The following is a 19697-nucleotide window of genomic DNA, read 5'->3' as shown; positions in this document are numbered from 1 at the left end:
TATGTTTTCAAAATATACCTAGGTTTATTGCCAGACTCTTCTCAACAGAGGTTTTTTCGAACCGGTGGTAGATTTTTTTGACATTCATAAGTGCTTGTTACAATCTAAATTGAATAAAGATATTTTGACTTTGACTCAATATTTCATGTCAAAGCTTGGCTTAAGCAAAGTGCTAATCAGACTCGCGCACGAAGGGTTCCATACCATCTATACAACTTCATTAGGATTAGCAAAAAAAATGGCAAAAAAAATACATTTGTTGTATGGGGGCCCCCTTAAAAATTCACTCTGTTCTATTTTTTGTTATATATATATATATATATTATATCGACTACAGTTATACATAATCTGTGAAAATTTCAACTGTCTAACTATCATGGTTCATGAGATACAGCCTGGTGACAGACGGACGGACAGCGAAGTAGTATATAGAAGTAGGGTTTCCGTTTATACCCTTTGGGTACGGAACCCTGAAGAGGCACAAAAAGCTAAACCGTTATGTACAAATGGGTGCGATGCGATATATGTATCACATTTTTTTTTTTTTATTCAACTGGATGGCAAACGAGCAAGTGGGTCTCCTGATGGACATGAGGAACCTTTCACAATAAAATACGAGTACACATTTGAACAGGAATACGAATCCATTGAATGTGCTTCCATTAATTTAAAGCACTTAATACAATTACTTTTCTTAATAAAACCATTTATATTTCAAGTGAGGTTTTTTATAAAGGTATATTTCTGTATTTTGTATAGCACGTTTAAAACATTACTAGCGGTATATTGGTACAAGTGGCCTGCTAATGTTAGCGTATATTGATGCAAGTGATAAAAACGTTTATAAATCAATAGATGAAGGTAAAAGAGCATCTGTTTTATTGTTCATTGCAAGCCATATAAGTATTTCATCTAAAAATTCATATACAATATAAAAATATCGTTAGATCAGTAATCTACGCATTACGCCGTATACTGGAGCAAGTGGTAATTAGCTCAGTATACCGCACAACTACAAGATGTAAAATACGCGTATAGTAGTGTATCTGCAATTTTCTCAAAAACTAAAAGAAATTTCAAAATTCCATGAATACAGGTAGAAAGCAAATATTTTCTTTGGAACCAATGCAAAATTTTGAAAAGTTATATCATCAAATGAGAAAGTTACAAGTTTTGGAACCTTTGAACAGCTCTCCTGTAAATTTATGATTATGCACTTGTACCAGTATACGTAGGAGGTGTCGAAGGGATCAAATTTGGTTAAGGCTTTAACATAATAGTTATGTAAATAAATAAGGAACTATCTTATTGTTAAGTTTAGCATAATTTAAGTGTGGATGTAAAATCTAACTAAAATGTAAACAAAAAAGTGAAACATATATATGTGGTGTTATGGAAAAAGATGTAAAAAAAAAATATTGACTCATCTCCTAATTGCCGTGACACATAATAGTGTTTTGAACCAATAAGTGCAAAAATCTCATTTTTCATTTTTTTTACTCATTTTCTTTTTCCTTAACACACACAAATTATCTAAACTAATATACAATAAACTTCATGTGTTCGTTTGGTTGATTGATTGTTTGTTTGTTTGTATATAGGGAACAAATAATCTTTGAAATTACCGAACCGATTTTCAAAATTGATTCACTAACAAAAACCTACATTATTTCAGATTAACATAGGCTTAAGCTAATATAATTTCCCGGGATATAAAGATGTGTACAACAGCTAGTCGCTACGCGAGAAAAAATATATATAAAAATATTTGCAGGCAACGCCTTTAATTTTTATTGTCTATTTTCCGAAATTTTAAATTACTTTAAATTTCAATCATAGGTTTAAATAACTTTGAGGGCTTGAAGCCAAGTCATATTGGTGCCGTGTCTATATGGTGTCGTGTTTATACGAGCAAAGTAAACACGACGACATTATAGATATCTGACGGTATCCAATCATTTGGAAAAAAACGTTTCAGCAAACTTTTGTTTCACAAATTAATCGTTTTATGAAACCACATTTCACAAATCGATAATTTCACAAACTCTTTATTTGACAAACCAACATAATAATATAATAAATCATTACTTGGCAAACTATTCATTTATTATTTTCGTCATTTGACGCTTGTCAAATCAACGTTTGGCAAAAAACGTTTCATAAAATGCATCATTTGGTAAACATTTTATTAAGAATAATAATAATTAGAAGTGCCTGTAGCTCAGGTTTACCTGATCTGTCATCTCCCAGGATAACAGGATCAAAGGAATTTGGGCACAAATTTGTGCCTCTGGGAGAGGACAGGTTAAGAAATAGGTTACCTGATTAAGAAATAGGGTAGAACTGCGATCTTAAGGAATTCGAAACGAGAACGCGCCACGAGAACCAAATCCTGCCTATTTAAAAATGTTGAAAAAAGTTTGTCAAATAACCATTCATAAACAAACTTAATGATGTGTTTGTAAAGTGATAAGTTTGTTAAAAGTATATTAAATCAAATGATCATTTGTGATATGAAATGGTTGTGAAATGAATAGTTTGCGAAACGTGTTTGTGAAATGATCATTTGTTAAACTTTGTTTGCCAAATGATAGTATACCATTATCTGACATATAAAATAACAGAAAATAAACCAAGTCTGATGAAACAGGGACCTATACCGGAAAATTTATGAAATAGAAAGTTCCGCATCGGAACAAATTTTCATAAGTAATTTTTGTTTGTCGTGGCTGATGAAGCATTGTGCTTTGTTGGGTCTGTTATATTAGAATAATATTATTTTAACTCACAAAATAAATGAAATTTTGTACAATACAACTGATTTGGCCACTTTCAAATTAAGCTATCGTAAAATAAGCTATTGCGTTAATTACAAATAATCAAGTCAATAGAATATACTTTAAATGTTGCTATAATTAAGTATGGATATTGCCAAGTAACAAAGTTTTATAAACAGTTACGTTTATTCTTATCGTAAATCACGAAATGATACTCAAAATAATGTTCATTGTAACTTTTTTATATTGATTAAATGACCTGTGTAGAATATTAAATTGCAATAAGATTATGAATATGTACGAAATTATATTTTTCAAGTCTATGTCATGGTCTGGTCTAATACAATAATAAGTACTAAATCTTTGATTACATATCGTAGTCGCCATCGGCTGTGGAGTGTGGCAAGAATTCTAAAACAGTGACATCTAGCGGTACTTGTCGTACTAAACAAATAATGATTTACCACTAACTCATAACTTTCTGATATTTTATGTGACAAAGATCTGTGACGTGGTTCTGTACATGTTGTAAGGTAAACGTTCGAGTGCTCGACACGCTGATGCCCAATAGATGACACTTGCTGTCAACTCTATTGCTAATGACATAAAGTTAAAGATGGCATCTATTGGGACAGTGACAGTGACTCGTACGTTTACCTTACACCTACGAATAATAATTTCTAACAACGACGGCCTGATATTTGACATCTAAAAAAATCTGAACCTTATCAGTGACTTGTGAAACAGGTTCCTTCTGATTTTTCTGTTTCTTCTTGTATTGTATACCGATTATTAGTTTCATAAAATTAAATACAAATGTCACGTAGATAGATAGAAAATTAAGTACACCAAGGGGCCAATATAGATTAGAAATAGGAGACATAGATAGTTTAGATACAATATCACATTTGATTGTAACAAAATAAATCAATGCACTTATTTGTATGAAACATTGTGCTGTTTTTAATTTTCGGTACAGAAACAGAAACACGGTTCAGTTGAACTAATTGGAAAGTACAAAACTTCTTGCGGAACTACCTACCTCGTTGGGTAAACTATAAATATGAATGGCATGAGATATTTTTATACTTTTCTTTAAAAAAACAACTTATGGATATCATTATGGATATAATAAAGTGGTAGGTCTATTATTAAGTGGCTAGGTTTAGCTAATTTAGTTGATCAGCTGAGATTATTTCAGGCTGCTATTGGGTTAGTTTAATTGAATGACTGCAATAGTACATTGTGTCTTAAGGGCGGTAAATAAGGAATTACGAACGAGAGTCTATTAGAAGCCCGAAGTCGAAGACTGAGGGCTTTAATGAGTCGATGTTCGTAATTCTAGTACCGCCCGTGCGACATACAATGTTTTTCATCACATTTGCAAGTAAAATTGTATATTTGTAAAAGAAAAAATATAATTCTTCCAAATATTGGCGATACCTTAGGCTGTGCTCTTGGCAGCGCCGCCCTCTACCTCCCTCGGCATGCGCCGCAGCGTGCGTGTGCATGTGGCCATGTAGTCCTGCAGCAAGAGCGCGCGCAGCACCATCAGTACGGGCACCGACTCATTTACCGACCTTGGGTTTCATGACAAGCACATTAAGGTCGAGGGTTTTATTTGGGGGGTTGCAACTAAGGTAGCCTGCATGTTACGACACTGTTTACGAGCAAGTGTGATGAAAAGATTATTTGTCAGAATGAGGGTCTCTTGACGGACCAAGTACCTATCGCTAGATGGCGTTAGTATTGTGAGGTCCGTTTGACTTTACAGTCTTGTTTGCGATTGGCTCATTTAGTTATTTAACCAATCATAAATGTCACACAAATGTCAAAGTTGTCAAACGGATTCACGATACTAGCGCGAACTAGCCTGTCACGGAAAGCCTCATTTTTAACTCGGAATGTAGGTACTTTAATGGGTACACTTTGAATATCGATCAATGTATGGAAACATTTCTTAAACACAATGAGGGCTATCGTTTTTTGTCTCACTAGATGGCGCACTGTTGCGTGAGGTTTTTAAGTGTGGCTTTCAGAGTCTGTTATTACGGGCGTTAAAACAAAGTTTAGATTAAAATCATATTTAAAACACCTTAAAACCGTACCATAAAAATATCCAGCAACCAGTGTTGGTTAGTCCCGTTTTGTTCGGAAAAAAAGGGAGGACAAAAGTTTCCAAAAGACAAAAATGTCTCAAAACACAGACATTCATTGCCCCGTAACGCATAATTAATTTCAGGTAATGCAAAATATTCACAATTTTTTTTAATTATAAATAAACCCGCGTAGTTCACCCAAAAACTATGAGATTTGACATTTCGGAGACCTCACGCTACACTAGCGCCTCTAGCGGCGAATTCATTCGCGATAGCCCTCATTAAATCGAACGAACCCAATCATCTGCTGAAATATTCCTGATAAAAATGAAGATACCGTGTAAAGATTCAGGTATTACTTTAGGGAGGAGGAAATCAAGTTTAGCCATTTTATTTTACGCCTTACTTACAGTAAGCTTTTTTTTTGTTTCGTTTTTTTTTCAATAATTTTATGTGGCAACACCTGAAAGAAGCACTGTGAAGTTCAAGTGAGGTTTATTTAGAATTTAATTAAACACTGTTGTGTTAGCATTATTTACCTAAGATTTGGAAATAAAATGAGCACTTTTTTATGTAATCCGAGTGTTTTTTTCTCAAATACCTAACTACTTAATTATTTTGGAAAATGGCGGCAAAAGTCCTACTTTTCTATGTATTGGATCGCTAGCGTCTGTTAGTAGTGGCTACTGGCTACACCACGGCTACACTATCCGTATTAGGTAGGTAATACGTCTATGCCCCCCCCCCCTCCGGAGCAGCTGGACAGATAATTACCTATTTCATTTACATGTTGGTTGGTTGGTATAAATGATTTATGATTTATGGTTACGCATTGATAAATTTAAAAAATGTGGTTTACTAGCTATAGGAATAATAAGTAACCTATGTGTTATTCTACATAAATAACTACCAAATAGTATCCAAATCCGTCCAGCTGTTTTAGCGTGAATTTGTCCCGCGTGATTTTGTCTTTCGGAGACCTTTGTCCTCCCTTTTTTCCAAACAAAACGGGGACTATGCAACACTGTGGCATGCTCGATATTTTTATGGTACGGTTTTAAGGTGTATTAAATATGATTTTAATCTTAACTTTGTTTTCATGCCCGTAGTAACAGACTTTGAAAACCATACTTAAAAACCTCACGCAACAGTGCGCCATCTAGTGAGACAAAAAACGATAGCCCTCATTGCATATGATCCGGTCTCTAGTAATGACTAATGAGCGTGCGAAAGGGCGGGCTTTTCAGCGTTTCCCGCGCTGTCAGACGCAGCTTACTTACTGGCTGTCTGGCACAGTTTCCATGGCCTTGACCGAGCTTCGATGCCGCAGTTGGCCCGCATAAACCGCGGTGGACGGACGCAAGCGTGACGCCATTTTGCTATTCCAACGCGGTGAATTTCAAAATATAATGGTAAGTCACGCTTCATTATTTAAATATTTACAGATTTTGTGTGAAAAGGTAATATATATTGTCATTTTGGTGTAGTAAGAGTTATAGTTTTAAACGTATTTTTGTTAAAAACATAAATAGCCGCGGTTGTATAACAGTAAAATGAAATGAAAAAATTTCAGCTGCTTTCTGTTCATGTGACGTAACTATGCTTACCCCTGATCAAAATAAAATGCCACTGTGTTTCTAAAATAAGATGATAATTATTTGAAGTTCGAAAATTTATTAATTTATTAGTTTGTTTGGTTGGTCATACTTATTACTAATTGTTATACCTAATTATAAATTACCGTATCAAGTTCGTATGTGACACTTGGTAAAATCCTGTTGCAGTCAGCATTTGCCACATTTGTCAAAAAAAAGCTTGATAAAGGCAGGAGAGGCTCCCTGCGACAGGGTTCTATCGAGTGGCACATACGAACGTGTCAAGGTAGAATAATGTTCTTATTAGGAATAGGAAAAGGAATGAGGGGAAAACAAAGTAAGTACCTATATAACTAGCAATTATTTAATAGTGATTCTTTATTGAATTCCGTGATTAGGTATTTTATTTAATTCATCCTCTGAACAGTAAGAGTAAAAAAGCAAGAGAAAGTACTTTAGAAGTAATTATAATTACTTAAAGACTTTCTTTTTGCCCTTTGTTTTTTGATTTTTGTTTTTTTTTTTGGCCCATTATAATGTCGCTTGCGATAAATTACCTACCTATTAGTAGTACCTACTACTAATATAGGTCCTACGTTTCACGGGTCACACCAGCTTTCTCCAAAATGAGTGCATTTAACATTTTTTTAAACCCAATAACATTTAAGTGTATTTAATCACTTAAATACAAAAATAAAAATTCAAACAACTTTCACAATGCTGATTGAGATAGTATCATAATTAATTCAAATCTTATAGTAGTTATCGACACGTGTGAACAAGATAACAAATAGGTACTTATTGCAGTCCACTGACGCAAGATCGACGACATTGTGAAATGAATGTAGAGTTAGCTGCAAGTCCTTAATAATCATATAAATGAATTTGAAATCAGCGAATTCGACGGCCTTAACATTTTGTATTGGGTTGTAATTAACGCAGCTTCTTTAAACTGTCATTTCTGTCCTCAAATTTAATTATTTGTCTTCTAAATTAATAAATCGGCGACTAATTTTAAGCATCTAATAAATACTTTTCAAGCGACCATAAATTGTGTAATCCAAGCTACGTTTTAATGAATCAGCATGACGATTATTATTATAGCAACTAAACTTGTAATATGTCTACAAATGTTTAGCTTCTAATAAGTGTCTTTATTGTATCTAATTAACAATTTTAACAGACTCTAATTTAATATTATCACGTCTATTTTTATAAGTTTGTATACAGAAATTATGACTGAATCTACCATAAATGAACATCAAATTTATTACATATAATTAATAGTGGTACGTCTAATTTTATATTACGACCAATATTTTTATACCCGTATTAGAATTTATGTAATAAGCGACTAAGGGGCTGTTTCACCATCCATTGATTAGTGTTAACTGACGGTTAAATGTGATGCCATCTCTATTTGTTTTGTTCGAATAGACGGAGACGGCATCACATTTAACCGTCAGTTAACACTATCAACGGATGGTGAAACAGCCCCTAAATCTTTTTTAATTAAACATGAAAAAAATGGTTAATGATAATCTGAAGGGCATAAGGTAAGAAACAAACTATCATTTCTTCTGTGTTGTGTATCAAGACAAAAGTGGCCCGCCAGAAAGTCGATGACGCTATGGCGGGGCTTCTATTTTCTGTTCTGAGCTATAAAAGGCAACGAACAAACCTTTAATTTCTTCTGTGTTGTATATCAAAGCGAAAGCGGTCCGCCAGAAAGTCGATGAAGCTCCGCTGCGGCGGGGCTTCTATTTTCTTCTTTGAGGTATAATAGGCAACGACCAAACCTATCATTTCTTCTGTGTTGTGTATCAAGGCAAGCGGCCAGCCAGAAAGTCAACCGCTATGATAGCGGGGCTTCTATTTCTTACTCTTAGGTTCAAAAGGTAACGAACGAACCTACTTATTATGAAATGAGTGTATTTTTGTTAAAGAATTCGAGCACTTCTAAATCGTGTCTAATTGTAAATAAATACATGCGACTCGTTGCGGTATTTCTGAATGCAGCGCGCTCATTGGCGGGCCAGCCGGTCTCATTCCCGCGCAGCGCACCTCGAGATGTGTTGCTAATTTTTTTAATTTTGTTGCTAACTCATTATTTACGATGCTCTTTGATTGGAGGTTGATTTTGACTCAATTAGTAGACAGATATTTGAAGCTCAAAAATAAATAAAGTAGCTGACTTACAATATTAGTCGCCAAATCATCAATTTTGAAGATAATATATTTATCGGTAGCCGAGTTACATTATTTGTTGTTCGTAAATTGTCGCTCGATCTTGCATAATTTGCTGGTATTGTAAAGATGGCATATTAGTTTAATAGAAGCTGTTCTATTAACCCGTTGCTTACATACAAAAACAGATGTTCCGTTGCGGATGCTAAATAAAACTTTAGTCGCTGCACTTATTATTTCCCTTTTGTATTTTCTAAAGAAATACTCATTTATCTGATAGATATCTCATTTCTTATAAATCCCAACCTTTTAAAAACTTTTCACCCAGATATAAAGTTTTAATTATGACAAGTTCCAAGTCGTTATAATTTATTAGAAGTTCTTAGAAATGTCCATTGTAATACATATAAGGATTAGAAATAAGTACCGGGATGACCGAGCTTTGCTCAGGATAAAACTCGGAGGTAGACACACTTTCCCAGAGACCAAATTAATACGAGTACGTAGATCGTCGACTCTTCGCCTATTATACCAAGTCTCGCTACGCTCAGGATTCTACTAGAATAGCTCACTCCGCTCTGGCTTGAAAAAAGCACTCTAGCCGCAAAAATGCCACTTTGCTCCCTTGTTACTACATATTCTCTCTCATGTGACGAGCATTTTTCCGACTTTTGTTTATAAGCACTGTTTTTTTTTAACAAAAAACGTAAAAACGACCTTCACACGACGTTCATCTATCTGAATGTGACTCCTACAGTTTCTTGGCCAAGGTTGCCCCCACTCTATAATTTCTCCAAAATAATCCAGTAGTAAGCCCGTCTGTTTCCCGAGTATACGTTTCCTTGCCAGCTGGCACAAAAATATGTTTATTTACAGACAAAAACTTCACGCCCTTCCACTCGTTTACTTTGATAGCATACTTGCCGTCGTCTGAAAGACTTCACGGATTTACCTCTATATAATTAAATGAAAACTTTTCTTAGTGAATATTGTGCGAGGAAAGTGCTCTGTGTTTTGATCTTAGTGCTGACCGTGTGGATTGAAGTGGAGAATTTAAGTTGGAGAGAATCTCTTTGTCAGGTACACTCCATCGTACCTACATTCTTTAGCCTTGTTTTGACTTAGTGTTAACTTTACCTATCCATACTAATATTATCCATCCATACTAACACCTATAATAAATGCGAAAGTGTGTGTGTTTGTATGTTTGTCCGTCTTTCACGTCGAAACGGAACGTCGGATCGACGTGATTTTTGGCATAGAGATAGTTTATGAGTCAGAGAGTGACATAGGCTACTTTTTATCCCGGAAATATGCACAGTTCCCGAAGGAACTGCGCGCGATAACCGAATTCCACGCAGGCGAAGCCCCGGGCAAAAGCTAGTAGGTACTTAATATTATAAATGCGAAAGTGTGTATGTACTCGTATGTTTGTCCGTCTTTCACGTCGAAACGGAACGACGGATCGACGTGATTTTTGGCATAGAGATAGTTTATGAGTCAGAGAGTGACATAGGCTATTTTTTATCCCGGAAAAATGCACAGTTCCAGATGGAACAGCGCGCGATAGATAACCGAACTCCACGCGGGCGAAGCCGCGGGCAAAAGCTAGTACTTATATATATTTCTTATTATACTCTCGAGATTGCAGTGTATTGAATCCGTTCCCCGCACTTTTGCAGTCAGATAGCCAAGGTGTAGACAGTCTAAATATAAAAAATAATTTCAGTGTCGTGAACGTCATCATTAGTAAAAGTGAAGACAATGCCTATAAACCAGTAGGTGTATATATATATATTATTTATTTATATAAACAAGTGGTACAAGTGAGTGGAAAATTACGAGCCACTATTGAAGACCCCTTAGGGGTTTATGTATTAGCTGGCGAGTCATCGCGTTTCATTAAAAAATCATTCCCCTGAAGCCACAATTTTTTTTTTACAAATTGCACGTAATTGCCCCAGATAAATCAGGGTTCTTCTCACGGTGCATCATTAAAAATGATGAATCCGTGTCCACGCGTCCATCGTTAATAACTTGGCTGTGACACCGACGTTTGTCCGTCTGTCAACAACGCCGTCGGCAAGCGGTCATTGTCAATGCACGCCTGAAATAGACACAGGCTTAATAATGTTCGTTAGTTTACAGCAATTAATGGGCTAAAGTTACGTCTCAAAATCGATTATGTTATGGCTGTCACAACCACCAGTGAATTATTTAGGCATGTTATTAATACATAATACAATACAAATATTCTTGCAATAACTTACACATAGACTAAAAATATAAGGTAGAGAATAGGCGTCAAGCGGTCTTATCGCTTAAAACTGATCTCTTCCAGACAGCTTTTAGGTAGATATAGAAACTAATACAAATACGTAAGTGGCCATAACGCATGTAAAGGAGAAACAAAAACAATAATATTAAGATTAATACACGTGTATTATATAAGTTCCCAATCCGCACTGGGCCCGCGTGGGAACTATGGTCCAAGCCGTCTTGTTCTGAGAGGAGGCCTGTGCCCAGCAGTGGGACGTATATAGGCTGGGATGATGATGATGACGTGTATTATATACATAAGTACGTATAATATTCATGCAATAAATATACCTACTAGGTACCATCAGCCAAATAGTGCATGGTCTATAAATTTTTAAACAAGTTCCTTCCTATCAAATGGATATGTCGCTAAAGTCGAACTTTCAAGTTAACAAACATGCAAACGATTGTCAACTTTAGGGTGGTAGCTTACTCACTTCTTCTTCTTCAGTTTGTGAGCTACGCTCTTGTCGGTGGAGTAATCGCCACTCCTCACGGTCTTCGGCCAGCTGTTTGACTTCCTGGTACAACACGACACCCACTCTCTCCTTCTCCTGGCCAAAATACTACCTACTCACATAAAATATGAATGCAAAAAAATATACCTACGCGTAGACTTGAGAACCTCCTACGTTATTTTCATCTGAATGAAAATATAATGAACTGAAATCGTTCGGGTCTTTTAAAAACGCAGTTATTATTTATTTACTTAAGAACAGGATATAGTAATCTATATAGCTGCCAACAATGCCATAGGCAATCGCATCGCAACACCTTGAATTAATGAGATATTCGGAGTATCCGTGACAATAATATCTGGCGAGCGCACGATGAAGATATTTTGGGATAATCTCACTTGCGCGATATACCTACATACCTACCTACGTGTTTGCTACAATTGTAAACTACGTTATATTTGTGATCGGGCGGGATATGAAACATTTGAATTTTCGCACGTCATACTTAGGTAGGTATTTACATATCCATGGAAATATCTGTTCTCTATACCCCACTACCCTTTACACACAATTACCCTTTATACACAGAAAAAACATGTAATAAGTACTTACTTATGTATACCTAGTGCCATCCACGAAACAGAAGTGCCATCCACGAAGACGCGTGATTTTGTCAAAATTAGACATTAACGACATTGTAATAAGAACCACGGCACACGTCATCGTGAATGACTCTACCTAGGTATATTATGCACCATTGAGCATAATGTTCAGCAGCTGTGGTAACCTAGTGGTTTGACCTAAGGCCTCTCAAGCAGAGGATTGTGGGCTCAAATACGGGCTGGCCCTCGCAACTCAGATTCTTCGAAATTTATTTGCGAAACGCTTACGAACGTCATTTTTATTCGACTGGATGGCGAACGAGCAAGTTGGTCTCCTGATGGTAAGAGACCACCACCGCCCATTGACACCTGCAACACCAGGGGGATTGCAGATGCGTTGCCAACCTAGAGGCCTAAGATGGGATATCTCAAGTACCAGTAATTTCACCGGCAATGGCTATGCACTTTTTCAATAGACGATGATTGATTACATACATACATACATAAAATCACGCCTCTTTCCCAACGGGGTAGGCAGAGACTACATCCTTCCACTTTCTACGATTCTGGCATACAACTCTCGCTTCCTCTACATTCATCAATCTTTTCAGGCCTGACCCGACCTTTCTTCAGAACGTCCCCGATTTGATTTGATGATTGATTTCTTTAGAAAAAATAAGTACGGTGGTCAACAGCGGCGGTATTGATCGACGAAAGTATCGATCACTTAACTCTGCCTGACGCGGTAGAACTTGAACATGCTAGAAAACTATTATGTTATGCCACAGAATAAATAATTGTATTGTACCTTTGTACCTACAAGCAGTTACCTATAGCGACCTATGTAGATAAGTACTATACCTAGTGGTAGGCGTTTCTTCCTTTCATATCTAGTTCATATCATAAATACCGATGATTGACATCGCCGAAAGTGAAGGAATATCAATAAATATTCAATTCCCCTAAGCCGAAAAGTATACCGGTGAGTTCACTGTTTCATAAATGGCTACCGTCCAACTAAAAAAATACTCGAGACGAATTAATTGACCAGTTTTGAGTTTTAAAATAGTTTCGGTCAATGTTTGTTTTGGCTACCGGAGGCCGTATTGTCTAACGTGCTGACGTTCGCAATAGCATTCACCATTTCTTTCTACCCTCGTCTTATATCGATTGTGATTCCGAGTGTTTTAGACAATAAGGACCTCAATTTGGCCAATGAACAAGCAATCGACTAGACTGCAAGGAGTTTGTCAAAAAGTTTAACCGTTTTCAAATGCCTGTCAACGTCACAATACTGCCATGACGTAGCCGTAAAGAAACCCCAGACTAATTAAAATCTATTCATCAAGCTACCGATGGGGGCTGATAATCTTCCCTAAAACACCCTGAACTAAAAGACATAGTGATGAACGAGGAAAGACTCTGCCAGCCATGTGAAGTACCAATCACTGATAAATTGCCACCATGCCCGTTGCAGTGCAAATCACCAAAGTGCAAGTCATATAAAAAAAGGGTATATTCATTTGAACTAGACACCATGATTGTTTTTTTCGATATTCCTATCTGCTTCATCTGTTTACATTGGGTTTTTTTATGTGAAATTTAGTGTAGTCCTATAGTAGTTTAGAGAAATATATACTCCGGAAGGGTTTGATAATATACTACTTTCATTAAAGTTGCTAGATATACAACGTGTAGGTACAAGTATAGTAGACAACGTGGAAGCAACTTTGTTCTCTAAAACGTACACTTACCTACATGAACCAATATAGACAAAGTAAATGCCCGGTACTTTATCGATGGTTTTAACAATGACTCACACTAAATTGACTAAAGCAGCAAACTGAAACAATCCGAGAAAACTTGTTATTTAAATACTAGGTACCTACTTTGTAGAGCATAATGTAGAGAATTGAAATTAAGGTAAAGTAACTGAGAGATATGGCAATAATACTATATGAAAAAATTGGTTTCTCTTTCGTCCATTTTTTTGTATTTAATTGAAGTACAGTTTTATATTGTCCAACAAATTGAAACACAGTTTTCTCTAGGTGGCTTTGATGCCATTTTCCTACCATCAAAACATAACAAAAACATGCATTTACTCGTAATTAGTGGAACTCTCTAAACCATCTACTACAAGATTAATTTTTATTTAAATTTACCTATACTACTTCTCATTTTATACACTAACTAGCTGCTTTGGGCAGCTCTATAGTAGTATTGAAACCGTCAATTTTATAACTTCTAATAATCAATATTTCGGGACACGGTAGTGTCCCTGCCAAGTCGAGCGTAAGGCAAGCCATACCATAATATTTTTTGGACCATTTCGGCGCATTTTAATGCCACCGTCTTGCAGCACTGGAATATCGCGGAAGGCTGAAATTCTGCTCATTTAATAAGCTGAGGGTATCCAACTCATAGGAACTCAAACTTCAAGATGATAGCAATATTCGTTTAGAAGTTTTAATCTAAAGCTTTAATCTAGTACTGTCACATTACCTATCGACCTCCTAGGCTTAGCTGTTTATGAGATTTCATTACTTTTTAAAGCAAATCATCTCAACCGAGACTTGGCACGTTTTTTGCCGCATCTTTTTGTTGGGTTTCAGTATTCCTATGTTCTTTCAATAGTTAGTCTGTTGTACTACGAGTATACCTAATTAACATCCTTTTTAACGAAAAAAGTCAAATACATTCAATTCACCACTGGTTATCTTCAGGCTCCCATCGACTCAACAAAGACGCCTATCGTATGGATCCTGGGCGGTCCAGGTTCGGGCAAGGGCACACAATGCGACAAGATCATAGCCAAGTATGGCTTCATCCACCTCTCCACCGGGGACCTTCTGCGCGAGGAAGTGCGCAGCGGCTCGGAGCGCGCCAAGTGCCTCACTGCCATCATGGAACGGGGTGTGTCTATCAGCATCATCGTTATGATATCCATCTTCATCATTCATTTCGTCACCATCAATAACAATTTTATTGCGATCGCCAGATTCCTCTTGTATGTCTCCTGAAACCTGACGCTCTGTATCATTCTTATCGCCATCGTTATTATCATCAGATTTCTTGTTTCTGTCAGACGGTATGCAGGGTTTTTTTTAGTTATCATTAAAATCTTTATCATCATTATATAATGCGACAAGATTTTCGCCAAGTATGGCTTTATCCACGTCTCCACCGGGGACCTTCTGCGCGAGGAGGTGCGCAGCGGCTCGGAGCGCGCCAATTGCCTCACTGCCATCATGGAACGGGGTGTGTCTATCAACATCATCGTCATCATTCATCTTGTCATGATTAATAACATTTTTTCATTCTTATTGTCATTATCATTATAATCAGCAGTCATTGCAGCAGGCAATCAGTTAATTGGCAGGTGGTAGGACCTTGTGCAAGGTCCGCCCGGATTGCTACCACCATCTTGCTCGCTAATCCTTCTGTCAGCGTGGAGAGTAAGACAGCCGGTGTAGCACTCTTAAATCTGTACATGATCAGATTCCTTGATTCTGTCAGCAGACATGTAGTTTTCATTGCAATCGTTATCATCTTTATGTCATGCAACAAGATCATTACTTAGTAAGTATGGCTTCATTCTATTCTCATATAACTTAACTTATTTTTATTAAATATTTGGAAATAATGTCTAGGTGTTTGTGACTTTACGGTCACAATGAAAGACCAGCGCAGGCCATAAGCCTTCGGTCCCATTTCGTGATAATTTACGAGTATGCGTATGTTTGTATTTGCTGTAATTATTCCACAATTGAATGTTTCTTTCTTTCTTTCTAAATCATGGATTCTTGACTTCAGGTGAACTGGTCCCCAACGATCTGGTGCTAGATCTGCTGAAAGAGGCGATGCTGCAGCACGCGGAGAAGGCGCGCGGCTTCCTCATCGACGGCTACCCTCGCGAGAAGAGTCAGGGCATCGCCTTTGAGCAGACCATCGCGCCGGCTACTGTGAGTCTACGTAAATCATAATATTAGGGTCTATGTTAGCTGACGCGGTTTGCACGGAGCGGGTCGGCGTCTATTTAATTAACAAAACATTAAAAAAAACTAAAAAAAAAATGGAACCCACTACAAAAACCTTGAAAATATTTTTCTAGGTATCTACTAGCTCGAAGTCGGTGACTCAGCACGACTCAGCAGGAGGCATTGAAACCCATAGTATGTAGGTGAGGTAGACGACTATTGTTCCACTCCTGCACCGACTTCGAGCTAGTAGGTACCTAGAAAAATATTTTCAAGGTTTTTGTAGTCGGTTCCATTTTTATTTTTTTTTGGAGTCGGTTTTACTTTTTTGTTATTTTTTTAATTTCTCACTTTTTAGTGATTCGTAGACAAAGTACATATCACAACGATTCCATTAAGCCCAAACACGGCTTAGTTACGTTGTTTTATAACAGAGTTCCGTTGCCTATATACCTCCGGCTTCAGCATCAGATCAATTCGAAAGAATCATTAACTTAAAGCTTCTTTTTAGTCGCTTATCTAGGTATATTAATCATGATCGTTTTATAGACGAGCGAGCATTACTTAGCTTTGACGAGTTCCATTGGCCATCTACGGTCTTCTTCATCAGGTCCATTGCAGTTTACCAAATAATACTTTCTGAATGAAAATACTTATCTTAATGCTAATAAGGCTAATAATGCCAAAATCGCCACAGGTGTGCCTATAAAATTTGAGGTTTCCTTTCGATTTCCCTAGGTTTCATCTTATCTTGACTCACCTCACCTCACCTCACCTCTCCTCAGAAGAGTACACTTTTGAATTAAAAAAAGAATTTTGAAAATCGGTCCACAGCTCCTCCTTTTTTGAAGTCCGTTAAAAATAGTATGAGCAGCGCTAACTGCACGCGTCGCGTGCGACGGACTTTACCTGCACCCGCAGGCGTGCGCACGCACCGGCTAGCGTTAGGCCGTAAAAGTTTCACTCTTGTCTATGGGCCAGTGCCACATGCCTTTCTTCTGCCACTCGTTTGACTTCTTGATATAACCCGGTGTCGAAGTCTTCTTAAACTGGATTGATGAAAGTCCACATTATCCTATTAATGGGGGACGATTGTTACTCCCACCCACCACAACCCTGCACGTGTCCCCTGGGTGGTGCTAAACGAGTGACAAACATTAAGGCGATATACTTACAAATAGGCAAAGATGGCGATAGATATGTTTGTTGGCTCCTTTCAGAGCCCACAAGCGAACAGCTCATCGAGCATTTCGACTAGAGATATCGGACCTTCAGTCCGCATCTTGCAAATTAATATTGAGGGTATAAGCGCTGCAAAGAGTGTGTGTATGTACCTATATATTATAAGCCTATTTTAAATGTATGCCATACGATTAAATAAATAAATAAATCCTATTAATTTTATAAACTAGCCCAGAGATTTTTTTGTCCAACGCAGTCAAGATCACAATCGTTTTCGCCACTTCTTTCTGTCATACGATATAGGCTGAGGGCGGTAAGAGATGGTGAATGCGATCGCAAACGCTCGGGGTTTAGCTAATGCGACCACAAGAGTACCCAAACCGTACGGGACGATACACTTGGGTCGCCTACGCATGCATCTAGAGGTTCTCCTCCTTGTGTCGTAATCCACCTCATTGCTGAGGGTCGTGACCTCCTTTAATCATTTTCCGGAAAATCGCTCTCCATTTGGCACGGTCTTCAGCAGTGTGTATGGCTTCGTGGACGTTTTGTACCCATGTTGTCACAAATCTGACCTGTCCAGTGCATGGGGCTCCTTCCCCTTGGTCACTTTCCCTGAACCTTCCCTCCCTGTCATTAGGATTTTTCCAAGTTCTCGTTCTTTTTCCTAGCTATCTGACCAAAGAACTTGAAGATCCTACGGAGGTAGACCATTGGTAATCTCACAGTGACTCCCATGTCACGTAGAATTGACTCATACGTGTGGCGAGCCCTCCATGATTCTAGCATGTAAAGCTACACAACCATCTTCTTTCAGGTGATCATCTACTTCGAAGCCAAGTCTGAGACACTGACGAAGCGGTTGCTGGGCCGCGCAGTCAGCTCAGGCCGCGCTGATGACAACGAAGAGACCATCAAGTTGAGACTCAAGACCTTCCTAGATAATAACGATCAGGTGCTGGCGCAGTATCCCGACAAGTTGAGAAGGGTGAGTATGGCTGACTGATGAGGTGACTAGTTCTCGTGAGCTGTGGAGAAGGCTATGCTTGAATTTTCTTTGCGTGGTAGAATCCAGAAAGTTTGCCTCGTAAGGCTACGTTTCCACCAGAGATGTGCTAGGATGTTGCGAGAAATGTGTTTTTCATGAACCAATAGAGACGCTTTATTTACCTCGCCTCGCTCCGCTCCACCAGAGGTTTCCACCAGAGATGTGCTGTGCGAGGATAGGTAAATAAAGCGTTTCTATTGGTTCATGAAAAATACATTCCTCGCAACACATACTTGAACATCTTTGGTGGAAACGCAGCCATTATATAGGCTCCATCCATTTTACCGAAATGTGTACCTTCTGTAAAGGTGTTTGAGGGATCACTTTCACTTCATCAAATTTCATATACGAGGTTGAGTCAGAGACCCGTCGATATACGTCTCTTTCTTCTATCATAATGAAAGGGCTTGGGCTATTTCTCACGCGAACCCAGTGCGGATTAAAAACTTCAGAGAGACCATTGAATTTTCTTGTCGATATCTGCTCATGCGTGTGTTTCTCATGATGTTTTTCTTCGCTGTATGGTAAAGTTGTAATATATTTTCACCTAAACATGCCTGAAATATTTTCAGATAAATGCGGAGCAGTCAGTAGACGCGATCTTCGGCGAAGTACAGAAGATCCTAGACCCAATCGTCGCGCGCGCAGCTGCCTAACCCCGCCCCATGTACATACAACCTGATTAATAATAAATATGTTTTTATTCTGTTACTATGATTTTGAATTACCTAATGAACGAGGTGGTCAGTTATTTTAAATCCTCGACGCAAAAGAGTAACTGCATCGTCGCTCTCAAAAGCAATTGAGCTTTTCGGAGAGGCTGGCCAAGTTCACTTCGATGTATTTGGCAAAGCATGACGTTACGGTGAGCCAAAAGTAGCAATCTTTTTCGGTTTAATTTAAGACTGATCACAGTGATCACACTGGGATAAATTATGTTGATCCGGTCAAGTCATTACTCATCATGTAGGTACCAGAGGACGCAGAACTGTGTGACAAAGCCTTTACATTTACAAACGATTTCGTCGGTGAATAGATATTATATGATACTAGACTTTACCCGCGGCTTCACACGCGTAAACTGTTCGATTTGGTCCAATTGAAATTCCGGGATTTATGAAATTCGCCTGGGAATTCCCATATACCTATCGTGGTCTTCATTGAGGTTGTGTTAAGAACAACTGTCCAAAATTTCAAGACTGTAAACCCAGCGGCTGAAATTTCAAGATTTTATCCCTATCCCGTGCGCACATCAGGTTAAAAAGAAGCCTTTGTGTTATTCCAGACGTGCAGCTACCTACACTTACCAAATTTCATGACTCAAGCTCAGCTGTTGTTAATTCGAGATTTTGTATGTATGTAAACTCTTTATTGACAAACAATGAGATATATGTACAAAGGCGAACTTATCCCTTTAAGGGATCTCTACCAGTCAACCTTTGAGTGGATG

The 19697-nt window shown here is 37.8% G+C and overlaps 2 protein-coding genes across 3 annotated transcripts in view; both read left to right on the top strand.

Moving 5' to 3' along the window:
- Positions 1-5453, top strand: part of LOC141426384 (adenylate kinase isoenzyme 5) — a 69108-nt gene extending 63655 nt beyond the window's left edge. Inside the window, exon 14 of the mRNA XM_074085249.1 lies at positions 1248-5453. The gene's annotated coding sequence lies outside the window, so the exon portion shown is untranslated. The remainder of the gene's footprint in view (positions 1-1247) is intronic.
- Positions 5454-6146: 693 nt separating this feature from the next.
- Positions 6147-18958, top strand: Ak1 (Adenylate kinase 1). Of its 2 annotated transcripts, none has more exons than XM_074085234.1 (5): positions 6147-6288; positions 14764-14953; positions 15854-16002; positions 18017-18187; positions 18820-18958. In XM_074085234.1, the coding sequence occupies exons 1-5, from the start codon at positions 6286-6288 to the stop codon at positions 18901-18903; spliced, it is 597 nt and encodes a 198-aa protein (XP_073941335.1). In that variant the 5' UTR covers positions 6147-6285; the 3' UTR covers positions 18904-18958. The 2 variants fall into 2 exon arrangements, with proteins under 2 accessions (XP_073941335.1, XP_073941334.1); XM_074085233.1 differs by lacking the exon at positions 6147-6288 and adding an exon at positions 13324-13550.
- Positions 18959-19697: the final 739 nt, after the last annotated feature.

Source organism: Choristoneura fumiferana, chromosome 3 (genome assembly GCF_025370935.1).
Source record: "Choristoneura fumiferana chromosome 3, NRCan_CFum_1, whole genome shotgun sequence".
Lineage (NCBI taxonomy): Eukaryota > Metazoa > Arthropoda > Insecta > Lepidoptera > Tortricidae > Choristoneura > Choristoneura fumiferana.
Note: the sequence above shows the minus strand (reverse complement) of the source record. Positions and strands in the feature narration are given on the sequence as shown.